Source organism: Lactuca virosa, chromosome 3, assembly GCF_052849685.1.
Source record: "Lactuca virosa cultivar CGN04683 chromosome 3, Lactuca_virosa_CGN04683_v6, whole genome shotgun sequence".
In the NCBI taxonomy this organism is placed as follows: domain Eukaryota; kingdom Viridiplantae; phylum Streptophyta; class Magnoliopsida; order Asterales; family Asteraceae; genus Lactuca; species Lactuca virosa.
This window is the reverse complement of record NC_136428.1, coordinates 259,054,229-259,068,738: the sequence shown is the minus strand read 5'-3', so window position 1 is coordinate 259,068,738 and position 14,510 is coordinate 259,054,229. Positions and strand designations below refer to the sequence as shown.

Below are 14,510 nucleotides of genomic sequence, written 5' to 3'. Positions count from 1 at the left end.
TTGGCCGAACGAGACACATAGACAGTGGAACCAAAATGATTGCATAGGGTGTTTTCTAGAATTATGGCCTTAGAAAACATGTTGGTTAAATGTAGGGTGCGTGTAGCGTAACAAACTTCGGTTAAGACCTAACGCCAACAAGGTGAGTTTTTTTTTCGTGTTCTGTGGTTGCTCGCACATAAATGTTTATCATGCGTTTATTATGCAATTTTTATTTATTTATTAACAATATGTTTTATGATAAGTATGGTTGCGTGCAAATGTTATTTTGGATTTTTTTATCTATCGAGTGTTTTTTTTGGATGACATGTTTAGCAGGAACGGATGAGTGTTTAATCGCCATGAGCATGACGGATGTGTGTGATCAGCGGGGATGAGAATTGAGAATCATACTCATTTGCTTGGATATTTAAAATTTTTGAGTACAATTGATAGGCTGTACCAAGGGGAGGGGAAACGAGCCACTGGTTCGTTCTCTGGATAATTAATCGTTCCCCTAAATATTGTCATTGTGTGTTATGTTTCATTGTAATCATTCCCCTAAATATTGTCATCGTGTGTTGTGTTTCATTGTATGATTTATTGAAGATATATGATAAAACTATTTGTTTTTTAAGTGATGAACATGTATGTGCAACACGAACTCACTAGGCCTTAGGCTTACCCTTTTAGAAACTTTAAATGTGCGCAACCCAGAAAACTAGTTAACAAGTGGCACTAAGAAGGCTAGGGAGAAGGATTGATGAACAAGACGACAAAGGAGTTCCGCAAAGACGTAACACCCGAAGCTCTTCGGTTGAAGACTTTATTTTATTTTATTTTGCTTCCGTTGTAGTTTAGTCTATAAGTAAGTTCAGAATTGATCTTGGGAAATGTTGCAATGATTATTTGTTATATAATCTATACATGAAAATTGGGGTGTTACATTGAGCGATATAAAGCTCGATTGGTGCCTAAAGGTTTCATGAAGATACAAGGAATTGTTTTCCATGAAATATTTGCACCGGTTGCAAAGTTAGTAACCATTCGATGTGCTCTTGTTGTGGCAGCTAAAAAGAAATGGAAAGTGCACCAGATGTATGTAAATAATGCCTTCTTGCAAGGAGATTTAGATGAAGATGTATATATGAAGATACCTCAAGGTTTTGATAAAAATGAAGAACGCGCATGGAGCAAAATACACCCTTGATATTCTCAAAGATAGTGGGACACAAGCGTGTTGACCTTGTAATTTTCCTATGAAGAAAAATTTATGCCTTCATCAAGATGAAAATGGTGAGAATGTTGATGCATCACAATACAGAAGGTTGGTGGGAAGATTGCTTTATCTCATTGTTACTCACCCAGACATAACTTCTGTTGTTAATCAACTCAGTCAATTGCTGTATGAACCAAAAAAATCTCGTATGGATGTTACCTTTCATGTTCTTCGATATTTAAAAGGTTCACCTGGAAAAGGGTTATTTTTTCCAGCCACTTGTAATCTCAATCTTTTAGTTTATTGTGATGTGAGCTGGTTAAGTTGTCCCACAACCAGACGTTCGTGCACGAGATATTTCATCAGTTTAGGAGGATCACTTATATCATGGAGAACCAAGAAACAAAGTGTGGTAGCTAGGTCCTCTGCAGAAGTGGAATATAGCGCAATGGCAAATACTGTTTGTGAAGTTTTATGGCTAAGATGGCTTTTGGAAGATCTTGATGCTTCTCAACATGGTTCTACTCCTTTAATTTGTGACAATGAAGCAGCTCGTCATATTGTCGTTAATCCGGTTTTCCATGAAAGAACAAAACATGTAGAGATGGATTGTTATTTTGTTCGTGAAAGGGTTAATAGTGGTGATGTAAAGCCTTGTCCTATTCGAATTGAGCATCAAATCGCTGACATATTCACCAAAGCTCTTGGTGCATATCGATTTCATTTTCTGTATAGCAAGTTGGAGTTCGTGATCTTCACAGTCCAACTTGAAAGGGAGTGTTAAGATGTTTATCACGTTTCGTAGTTATCTTAGAATTACTTGTTATCCAAGATTTAGTTTCTTTACTCAAGTTTATTAGCTTATCATGTCTACAACTCTTTTTCCCTATATATGTACAAGGGTTGTAAACACTTCATTCAATAGTAATAATAGAGAATTTCCTGCTTATTGATTCTTCTTCTCTAAAATTATTAATTTATTTTATTTTGTATTTTATATCGTCATTAAAACACTTCATTGTTTTGTTGTTATCCTTCAAGAGTTAGAAATCTTGGCATTATATGTATGTGGATAGTGGATATTTTATAAGACAAATGAGTGGAAATATCTTTTAACATATTTTTTTCCTCTTAAATCATTATAAAACCCGAACACCCTTTCATGTGTGGGTATTGGATCATTAAAATCTCAATATGTGGGACAATGAAGATTATAGTTTTTGTTTCTATTCATTTTTTCTGATAGCTTAAGTTTCCTTGCACTTTTGTTATATTCATGTACCTTTTGCTTATATTCGAGACATACAATGAACTATAATTTGTCTACATTATTATCATTATACATAGGTTCAGTTACTTATTTAAACTATTTAGTTTTGAGTTAGGTATAAATAAAATGGTTAGTAATCATCTAGAAAACTTATCTATGATAAATGATATTAGGACTATCATGAATGAGCTTGAAATCCAACATCTTGCTACAAAAATATTAGTTTTGGTAGGAAAAGTGCAATGTGATGAAATTGGTGATTTAGAGAACGTAACGGTGATTGTAACGCCTTGATTATTCACCTTATTTTTTTAATTTAAATAATCTTTTAACATATTATAGCAACGGAAGTCTTAGTAAGTTTATTTGAAAATATCACCAACTTTACTTAAAAATATTTCCAAAAAAACACCATTAAAATTTGAAGTTCATGATACCAACACCAAAACCAAAATTACAAAATCAAGTGTAAATGAAACCTCAAGACATATCCAAACGGTATCATCACTAATAATAATAATAAACGTAACTATCCCAAAGAGTCACAACCTGAACAAACCATCAAATCAAGCTAGTTGTACCAATGCAAGGCCAAAACAATAAGAAAAAAAACAAGTGTCAGGATCAGCATATTTAGTCGGTCTCAAGTACATAAGTATGAAAACATGCATATATCATACAACACATTTAGTCACATAAGCAGCCACACTACATGTCCCTACCAAACATCATTCACCGATTGGGTTTACTAATATATTATGAATATATTAATTATTGACATTCACTATAGTAATTATTTATATTTTCCAATTCTATAATTACTTCTATGTCTATCGCTAACATGGTTCTAATCATCGGTAATTTCCCCCGTAGAAGACTCTGTTCGCTACTAACATGACTGACACAATCCAATTCATTAAGTGAGGCATGATTCTCACGCATAACATTGCCCCTAATTCGCTATGTTCGCTACTCCAACGTTGTAGGTACAAGTACGATGTGTTGTTGTTTGAGAGTGGTACATTTGGTATTTCCATGCTTATAATCCCATTCAAATGTGATGGTGGATCCTAAGTCTACACATAGCCAACATCACTCCAGTCCCCGTACAACAACGTACACTGATACCATGTTTGGAAATGGTTAACTAAAAAACCACTCGACCATGCTTTAGCTTATGCTCTTCTCCGAAGATATCCTTCCATTGCAATATCCAAATATGGTATGCACCTAAATTCAGGTTACTACCCTTTTTACCCCAAATATATGTATTCTAATTTTTTAATTAATTCACTCGCATGTGGGATACACACACATCACCATTCACATTATGTGTTCATGCTTGTATTTAATTTAATAATTCAACTCATAATAGACCACAAGTGATATTATCAAATCATGTATTCAAAAGCACAACATATCATCATACAAAAACATATAATGAAATACATCTTTTAACAACATACTTACACGCATGCATTTCCTAATTCCATAGAAAATAAATTATAATAGAATCATAGCATACATAACTCTTCATTATCACAACAAACTTATTCCTCACTTCTAACATGCACCTAACCACTCAAAACAAGTATAAATCAACATTCCATGGTAACTAGCATATCCATCACCCTAGTTAATTAATTTCACAGAAAAATAACATGCCATGCTACTCATATTTCACACATGGTCAGATTATATCACTTCACACAACATTATAAACCAAAAGACTTAAAACAATACATGAATATCCCAAATTATATAACAAAACAACCACAAAGAAAGACTCACCTCTAGTCCAAGATGTGTAGGGTTATGAACAGAGGAGAAGCACCTTCTAGTAAGAAAATTAACACCTCTAAAATATTACCTAACAACCTGAGTAGACTTAGAGCAAAAATAAAACCAATTTTGTTCAGAGGCAAACCGCATCATGGAGGGTAAGGTGCCACGTCGTGGTCCAAACATCAGGTCGCGAATTCGAACTGATCAACTCCTCTCACCGTGCTATCGTGGCTAACTAGTGGCTCCTTAGTGCCGATGTCAGTTATATATTGGAAAATCAATCATCTACATTCTCTAGTTAGTTTGGGTCCATCTAAAGCCTTTTTAGGGTGATTTTAGCCACTCAAGACCACTCAAATACATCCATGTTGATTAGAACACTAGAGGGACAAATCAACACTCCTAAACCTAGGATTTTGCACCATCCAAGGTATTCAATAGTGTATCTTAAAAGCATAGAAATGAAACCAACAGAATAATATATACCATCTATGGAATCAATGAATTTCTAGAGATTAGATTGAGGAGACAACAATCCAATAGCACCACCCCAAATCTCCACCAAGAATGGTAAAATCTCTCCACAAGCCTCAATATGGAAGCTCTTCAAGAACTCACTCTAGGACTGCTTGGTGGCTGCAAATGGAATGAATTCCCGAATTTTAGGGTTTAACTTCTTTAAATAATTGATAAGTTTCATTTTTAGGCCCCTAAAGTGTGAAAAAATGACCCCATGACCCATATATGATCAAGTATCATTTCCTTACACATTTAGACCATTAAAGTTAACTTTAACCAACCAAACAGGTAACTTAATGAGGAAACATAACGTAAACTAACCTTGATTACGGAAATAGAAGTTCAGGTCATTACAATCGTCCTCTCCTTAAGAGGATTTGTCCCGAAATAAGAAACCAGAACGAATAGATGAGGATATAGAGCTCTCATATCATGCTCAAGCTCCTAAGTAATGTCACATCCATGTTTGCTCTTCCACAAGGTTTCACGAGCTTCACCCTCTTCTTGCGTAACTGCTTCATTTCACGCTCCAAGATTGCTTCAGGTTCCTACACCAAATGCTTCGATTCATCTACTCGTAATTCATCCAGAGGTAGTATTATCAGATCCTTGTCCAAACACTTACAGAAATATCATACATGGAACATATCATGGATCCCCTACAACTCTTGTGGTAACTGTTGGATATAGTGTCTAAGTCCATAACTATATTTGGTATGTACTTGACCCGACCCGACATGGTCCATTTGGGTTGCACTTCACCCGAACAATTTATGGATAATCGTTTGAGAATAGTATAAGTTATGATTTATTAATATATTATAAGTCCTAATATATTAATATAAAATCATATTATTTAATTAGTATTGATCTATAATTAATCTAGAATTAATTTAGAGATCAAAAGTATGACTAATTAAATATGGGCTCTTGTATTTATATAGTGTGGGCTAATACTTATTTGGAATGGGCTAGGCTTGCATGGAAAGTCCATGGATACTCCATGGAGCTTTAACCCATGGATCTCATGGAAATGAAAAGACATGGGTATTAGGGTTTACATGAATGTAACCCTAATCCACCACACTATATAAAGGAGGCTTTGGTTCTTGAAATCACACGAGTTGTGGTGAGTAAAGTAAGAGGGCCGATTTCAAGAAGGTGGTTACTATTCTCTCAAAGTTCCAAGTTTGTGGTGATTTGTGATTTCCATTTGAGGCATCCACACTATTGGTGCTAGGCTCTAAAACTCCAAGCAATCAACTACAACTACAAGGTAAGTAATTCTACTAGCTTTATTTGATTCAAGTTCCCCATGCCATGGTAGATAGGATAAGAACCTTGGAAAAATACTTATTTGCATGTATGTTAGTCAAACATAGATCCAAGGTTTCTAAGGTTGCATGTACACCATAGGAGTGTTAGAATGCTCAAAACCCATCAATGGTATCAGAGCCTGGTTTGTTTATTTGATACTTGACGCAAAAAAAAGAAAAAAAAAAAAAAACTTGAAAATCGAAGTTTTGTTCAGAAGCTCGTATCAAAATTTCAAGTTTTGTATATGTACTTACGATTCTTGAAATTTTTGATATGAACATTCATAAAAATATGAGTTTAGAAGATCATAGAAATTATGTGCTAATAATTGATTAGATTAATTCTTGACCTTTATGTGTTTTAATGGAGTCCATAACTAGTTCTTAAGTTATGGATAACCAAAAGTCACATTTATAAATAACCATTAAAAGAACACATAGGTTACAAAAAATGAAGAGTCTTCATTTTTAATAATCATTAACTCATAAGTTATGAGAAATGAAAAGTTTTGAAAGTTTACAAAACTTGCCCTCAAGTTTTGGAACATGTAAAGTCATATTAAAAACTTTAGTTCCAACCCCTAGAATTTTAAAAGTTAAAATTCAACCCTTATACTTTATAATATTATAAGTTTAATAATATTTATATATGTATAAGATCAAGTCGTCTTACCGCTAGTACGCGTCATTCACGAAGCCGGTCTATAAGGGGGGTATAAGGTTGTTGCCTATAAAATGGCAACTTAATGGGTGTCCACTCTCACCCACCGCTTCCTTGATCGGTGGAGGGTCGTTAGCCGAACGGGTAGGACAAGGACTTATAAATTCTCATTAAAAGTATAATGATAATACTAAAGTAACTCAACTTTATTGAATTCCCAATCTTAGTTATTTTAGGAAAATGTGAATGAGGTGCTAATCCATGAAATTACACTTTACACTTTGTTTAAGTCGTTAGTGGAGCGTGTGTGGTTAACCGACACACTAATTTGAACTTAACAAGGTAGGTAAAGGGTGACTTAATGTTTATCATAGTATCGATGGAGCGTGTGTGGTTAACCGACACATCGATTGAGGGGTAATACATTAAGGGTACCAAGTAATTTGCATGGTTACTTCACACCTTGTTTTGTGATCCTCGACATCCCAATCACAAAACTTGAAGGGCACACTCGAGATTGAAACATGTCATTGAAGAAAGTTCAATGAATCTCAAAGAATCTAGGAGTTTCTAAACCAATTAAAACCTAATTAAAGATTTCGTTTTTCATGGTGGAAATTGGTGAATCGTCATTCACCTACCTTCAAATATCTTATAGCTTAGATTACGACATCCCTCTTCTAAGTTATAAAATATTGTGTTGGGTCCTAGCCTTAATATTACATTTGAGTGTTTTGTTAAGGACTATCTCTATATCTAATCTAATCTATTCCCTCTTCTTTTCAGATGTCTTCCAATAACAATGCTTCTGGCTCAAACCCTACTAGCTCCTTCTCTCTCATGAATCTTTATGGGAGAGTCATCTTTGATGGGTCCAACTTTACAGATTGGATCAGAAACATCAGGATGGTCACTCGGTATGAGAACAAAGAATATGTTCTCGACAAGGAGCTGAAGGTACCCGAGCCAACTGCTACTCCTGAAAAGCTTGCTGAATATGAGGTACATGAAAGAGATGCTACAAAAGTGGCATGCATCATGATGGCCACCATGACAGCCGAGCTCCAAAAGTCCTATGAGGACTATTATCCTTTTGAGATGCACCAGGACTTGATGGACCACTACCATCAAAGTGCTCGTCAAGAGCGATATGAAATAATCTCCTCCATGATAACAACCCGAATGAAGGATGGTGAACCCATCACGGGCCACATGCAGAAAATGCAAAGGTATGTGGACCCTTTACTGAAGCTGAATGTGAACTTCCCTGAGGAGTTAGCAATAGACATCATTTTGCACTCCTTGCCATCGTGTTATGATCAATTCCGCATGACATATCACATGAACAAGGAATAAGTCACCCTCAGCAAACTTCAAGGACTCTTGAAGACCGCCGAAAGTGGTCTAAAGGGTAAGTCGGTTGTTACTACTCCTACTCCTACTCCAACTGCGGCCAATGTCTTGGCAATCGGGCATGGCAAAGGGAAGAAGAGAAAGAACCCTTCTAAGGGTACCAAGGGTAAGACCCTTGAAGGCTCCTCTTCAAGCAAAACCAAGAAAGGTTTTGTCACTCCTTCTGCTAACCCTAATGAGGCTGAATGCTTCTATTGCCATGAAAAGTCGCACTGGAAGCGAAACTGCCCAAAGTACCAGCAAGATTTGAAGGATGGGAAAGTAAAACCCAACCATGCAGGTATATACACTATATTGTCTAATAACTCACCTCATTCTAAGTCTTGGGTCCTTGATACAGGTTGTGGTATTCACATATGTTGTGATTTGCAGGGACTAAAAAGAAGTGAGAATGTGGAGCAGGGAAAGATAAACTTGATCATGGGAAAGAGGAAAGCTTCACCTGTCACCAAGATAGGAGTTTATTCCTTAGTGCTAAATAGTGGGTTTACATTAGATTTGAATAAATTCTTTTATTCGCCAGAAATGGCAAGAAATGTTATTTCCTTTCATGCATTGTATAAACAAGGTTTTACTTTTTATTTTGATAATAATAATGGTAGTATTGATGCTTTCTTTAATAATGTTCTTTATTTTAAAGCATTACCTTGTGATGGCGTGTATGAAACTGTATCTGTTGTAGATAATCTAGGAAATAATGTATTGTGTATTAACTCTTCCACTAGCTTAGATAAAGCATCCTTATGGCATTGTCGTCTTGGACATGTAAGCAAGAAACGCATAGGCCAACTCCAAAAGGATGGAGTCTTGGAGTCATTTGACCTAAAGTCAGATGATAGTTGTGAATCTTGTTTGCTTGGTAAAATGACAAAGTCACCTTTTACTGGCACTTGTGCTAGGGTGAAGGTTTGTTGGACCTCATACACACGGATGTGTGTGGACCCTTCAGAACCGCCACAAGAGATGCTAATCGGTTCTGTGTGACTTTTTCTGATGATTTTAGTAGATATGGATATGTCTACCTAATCAAGCATAAATCAGAAACCTTTGAGAAATTCAAAGAGTTTAAGCAAGAAGTGGAGAATCAGTTGGGCAGGAACATTAAGATGCTTCGATCCGATCGTGGTGGTGAGTATCTTAGTACTGAGTTCCTTGACTATCTTAAGGAATGTGGGATTGTCTCACAATTGACACCTCCTAGGACACCACAGTTGAATGGTGTAGCTGAGAGGCGCAATCGGACCTTGTTGGACATGGTTCGTTCTATGATGAGTCGAGCTTCGCTACCAATCTCATTTTGGGGGTATACCTTAGAGACTGCCGCCCATATCCTTAATCTAGTCCCTACAAAGAAGGTTGCCAAAACACCTCACGAGGTGTGGACTGGAAAAGTTCCCAATCTAGAGCACATCAAGATTTGGGGTTGCGAGGCTTTCGTGAGACGCGAGACTCACGATAAGCTCGAACCCCGAAGCGAAAGGTGTATTTTCATCGGCTACCCACAGAAATCATTTGGTTACATCTTCTACAGACCCAGTGATAATGTGGTCTTTGTAGCAAGAAGAGGATTCTTTCGAGAGAGAGAATTCATGAGCCAAGGAGACAGTGGGAGGAAAATTGACCTTAAAGAAATTCAAGAGTCAAGTGGTGAAGGAACCTCAAACCCTAGCCCTCAACCTGAGGAGAAAACTCCTGTTGAGCCGACTGAAGAATCTATACCTCTGAGGCGTTCCACCAGAGTTAGGAATGCACCTGAGCATTATTATGGTTTTCATATTACTGCAGAAGATGAGACACTTATCAGTGATAACACACTGGTAAATCTGGATGAGCCTAACAGCTACACGGAAGCCATGGCAGGCCCTGAGGCTGCTAAATGGAAAGAGGCTATGGATAGCGAGATACAGTCCATGTATGACAATCAAGTTTGGAACTTGGTTGACAATGTACCTGATCGTAAGATAGTTGGGTGCAAATGGATCTTCAAGAAGAAGACCGACATGGATGGTAATGTATACACTTATAAGGCACGACTGGTTGCAAAGGGTTATTCTCAAACTCCAGGAGTTGATTATGATGAGACCTTTTCACCAGTGGCCAAGATTAAGTCTATTAGGGTTCTGTTAGCCATTGCTGCATTTCATGATTATGAAATATGGCAAATGGATGTCAAAACCGCTTTCCTTAATGGAAAGTTGGCTGAAGATGTTTACATGGTTCAGCCAGAGGGTTTTGTCAGTACAGAGTACCCCAGTAGAGTGTGTAAGCTCGAGAAATCCATTTATGGATTAAAACAGGCACCTCGCAGATGGAATCTTTGCTTTGATGAGAAAATCAAAGAATTTGGCTTTTCAAGGAGTGGAGATGAATCTTGTGTCTATATCAAGGCTAGTGGGAGTATAGTCAGCTTTTTGGTACTGGATGTGGATGACATACTACTCATAGGAAATGACATCCCAACCCTGCAGGAAGTAAAGTCCTGGCTTGGGAAGTGTTTCGCTATGAAGGACCTTGGAGAAGCTGCCTATATCCTAGGGAGAAGGATTTTGAGAAACAGGAGTAAAAGACTAATTGGACTTAGTCAAAGCACCTATGTGAACAAAGTGTTGAAAAGGTTCAACATGCATAACTCCAAGAAAGGAGAGTTACCCATCCAGAGTAACGCCAGATTGAGTAAGACACAAAGCTCTAGTACTGAGACTGAGATAGCAGAAATGAGTCGAATACCTTATGCTTCAGTTGTAGGATCGATCATGTATGCTATGACGTGTACTCGACCTGATGTAGCCTTTGCTTTGAGCATGGTTAGCAGGTATCAGGGGAACCATGGCAAGGCACACTGGACTGCGGTAAAGAATATCCTCAAGTACCTACGGAGGACTAAGGACTGGGTCCTTACCCTCGGTGGCAGTGAGGACTTGAGAGTTGTAGGGTACAGTGATGCTAGCTTTCTGACTGACAGGGATAATTTCCGCTCTCAGTCGGGCTGGGTCTTTACTCTAAACGGAGGGGCAATTACTTGGAAAAAGTTCCAAGTAGGAGACAGTGGCTGATTCCACTTGTGAATCAGAGTATATAGCAGCAAGCGAGGCAGCAAAGGAGGCTATATGGCTAAAGAACTTCATCGGAGACCTTGGAGTTGTACCAGCTATAAAGGAGCCAATGGAGATTTTCTGTGACAGCAATAGTGCGGTTGCCTTAGCCAAGGAACCAAGAGATCATGGGAGATCCAGACACATTGACAGAAAATATCACTTCATCAGACATCGAATAGAAGAAGGAATCCTCGTGGCAAAGAGGGTATCATCGGATGAGAACCCAGCAGATCCCCTCACGAAGGGACTGACTCGGGCTAAGCATCTCCAGCATGCTCGGAGCATAGGGCTGAAGGATGATATTAGTTTTAGTAGTTAGATAATCTTGAAATTTGTAAAATGTAATTGACATTTGATGATAAATAAAAGCTGTTATTTATGAGTAAAGTGTTGCTATCTCTTGTCAATCGTTTACTATTATTTCTTTTTGCATGTTTTGACTTCCAGAATAATTATGTTATGGTTTATATCATATTATTCAAACTCTCCACAGTCGGTCATATGTTGGAAGTAGATATGAATCAAGACTGTCATGGGTTGGCTTGTAGAGGTCTAAGATGTTAGACAAAGCGGGGCTACAGCACTCATGAGTGCTCATAAGTTCTGAGTATTGGATTCAACCCACGCTCACTTGTATCACTTCATGGAATTTATCTCGAGTGATCGTGAGATGGTAATATCATATAAGTCTTCAAACCTAGAGATATGATTTGTTGCCTATGAGTTGGTTATGCATTGATTGCACGAAAATGCATTGGTAACTCGATGTTATAAACCGTGCTTTTGTGTGTAATTCAACAAGTAGTAGAGCAAACATATGAGTCGAAGTTTATCTGTTCCTTCTAGGATTAGAAGCGATATCTGGGCCCCTCGATGATTTTGTTTTGACCTATGTACCGGGCCCGGTCAGAACTAAATTGATGTGTTCAGTTAAGTTCTATGTCAAACAAATCGGAAATCGGGAAACAAATACTGGACAATGAGCAAGACCATGTTCCATGTATTTGTCCGGCTGATATCTAGAACAGAGGATTATATGATCACTTATCTAAAATGGCGCTTCATAGTTCAACAGAGTTTAAAGAGCTACGATTGCTGATCGGTTCCTGAAGTCATACTTGCAACTATAGTTATTAGACTTATCCAAGTGGGAGACTGTTGGATATAGTGTCTAAGTCCATAACTATATTTGGTATGTACTTGACCCGACCTGGCATGGTCCATTTGGGTTGCACTTCACCCGAACAATTTATGGATAATCGTTTGAGAATAGTATAAGTTATGATTTATTAATATATTATAAGTCCTAATATATTAATATAAAATCATATTATTTAATTAGTATTGATCTATAATTAATCTAGAATTAATTTAGAGATCAAAAGTATGACTAATTAAATATAGGCTCTTGTATTTTTATAGTGTGGGCTAATGCTTATTTGGAATGGGCTAGGCTTGCATGGAAAGTCCAAGGATACTCCATGGAGCTTTAACCCATGGATCTCATGGAAATGAAAAGACATGGGTATTAGGGTTTACATGAATGTAACCCTAATCCACCACACTATATAAAGGAGGCTTTGGTTCTTGAAATCACACGAGTTGTGGTGAGTAAAGTAAGAGGGCCGATTTCAAGAAGGTGATTACTATTCTCTCAAAGTTCCAAGTTTGTGGTGATTTGTGATTTCCATTTGAGGCATCCACACTATTGGTGCTAGGCTCTAAAACTCCAAGAAATCAACTACAACTACAAGGTAAGTAATTCTACTAGCTTTATTTGATTCAAGTTCCCCATGCCATGCTAGATAGGATAAGAACCTTGGAAAAATAATTATTTGCATGTATCTTAGTCAAACATAGATCCAAGGTTTCTAGGGTTGCATGTACACCATAGGAGTGTTAGAATGCTCAAAACCCATCAGTAACTCCAACTTGTATGTATGATCACCAATCCGCTCCAACACCATAAGTGGACTAATGTAACGGGGTACCAACTTGCCTTGCATGCCGTAGAAAATGATCCTCTTCCAAGGTGAGACTTTTAACATTACTTTCTCACCTACCTTGAAGGTCTTTGGTCTGTGCTTCTGGTCTGAATATTTCTTTTTCCTTTCGTGTACCACACACAAATGATCATGACCTATATTCACTTTATCCTCGGTAATCTGCACAATATCCAAGCTTACGAACTACTTTTCTCCAGGCTCCAAGCAACACATAGGAGTGTGATATTTCTTCCTGTAAAGCATATCGTACGGTACCATGTCGATACTATAATGATATGTGTTATTGTAGGCAAACTCCACTAAAGGTAAATGAGTATCCCAACAACCTCCATACTCGATGACATAAGCTCGTAACATATCATCGAGATTCTGTATGGTCCTCTCGCTCTGCCGATTAGGGTAGGGATGATAGGTTGTGCTCAAATTCACCCTCGCACCTAACTCTTCCTGGAGTTTATGCCAGAATCTCGAAGCCAATTGACTATTACGATCAGAAATGATAGATAATGGTACTCTATGCCACGTGATGATATCTTCGACATATAATTTTCCAATATCTCCAAATTCTCATTCTCATTGGTTGCCAAAAAGTGGGCCCCTTTTCGTCACCAGTCCACTATTACATAGATCATTGATGGATCTATAGGTTATAAACTTACATGTACATGCGGAAAAACATTTAACACTTAAGGGCACATGCAACTTATGTAGATTCGAAATATATTGTAATATGTCGAAGTCTGTGTAATTGTCTTTTTCGTAGGTTTCCTTATGTATTTATTAAGGCATCTGTTTTACGAAGCTTTAATGTCTAGCCTTTGTATTTTTTGTACTTTCAGTCTCCTATAAATAGGACCTGAACATAGAGTGGATAGTAGAGTTTTTTTCCCATTTCTATTATCATTTTGTACTCGTGTTCATTGGAAGTAATGAGAGCTTAAACCAGACCTTATTTACTTCTCGTGTTCATCTTTACTCTGATTTTGATTCTCATACTCGATTAATCACTTCTACAATTGGTATCAGAGCAGGAATCTATACTGTAAAGATCTGATTTTCAATTGAATCTCTAGTTTTTGAGTCGCAAGTGTGTCTCAAAAGTTTCCGCACTGTTTGATTCTGAAAATCATCTCTGATCTACAGTTTTGATTTGATTCTACGTTTGAATTGTGTAATCGAGTAATCGTCTTTGAGTTTCTGATCAATTCACTCATTCAATTTCAAGTTTCTTCAAGTTTTTCTGAAAA

At 37.2% G+C, this 14,510-nt stretch overlaps 1 protein-coding gene across 1 annotated transcript; it reads left to right on the top strand.

Moving 5' to 3' along the window:
* Positions 1-1,238: 1,238 nt before the first annotated feature.
* LOC145164559 (secreted RxLR effector protein 161-like) lies at positions 1,239-1,982 on the top strand. The gene has a single exon (XM_079083271.1). It carries the CDS (start codon positions 1,239-1,241, stop codon positions 1,980-1,982), a length of 744 nt encoding a protein of 247 aa, XP_078939397.1.
* Positions 1,983-14,510: the final 12,528 nt, after the last annotated feature.

Coding starts and splice junctions, on each gene's coding strand:
- LOC145164559 (XM_079083271.1), top strand. CDS start 1,239: ATGAAGAAAAATTTATGCCTTCATCAAGATGAAAATGGTGAGAATGTT.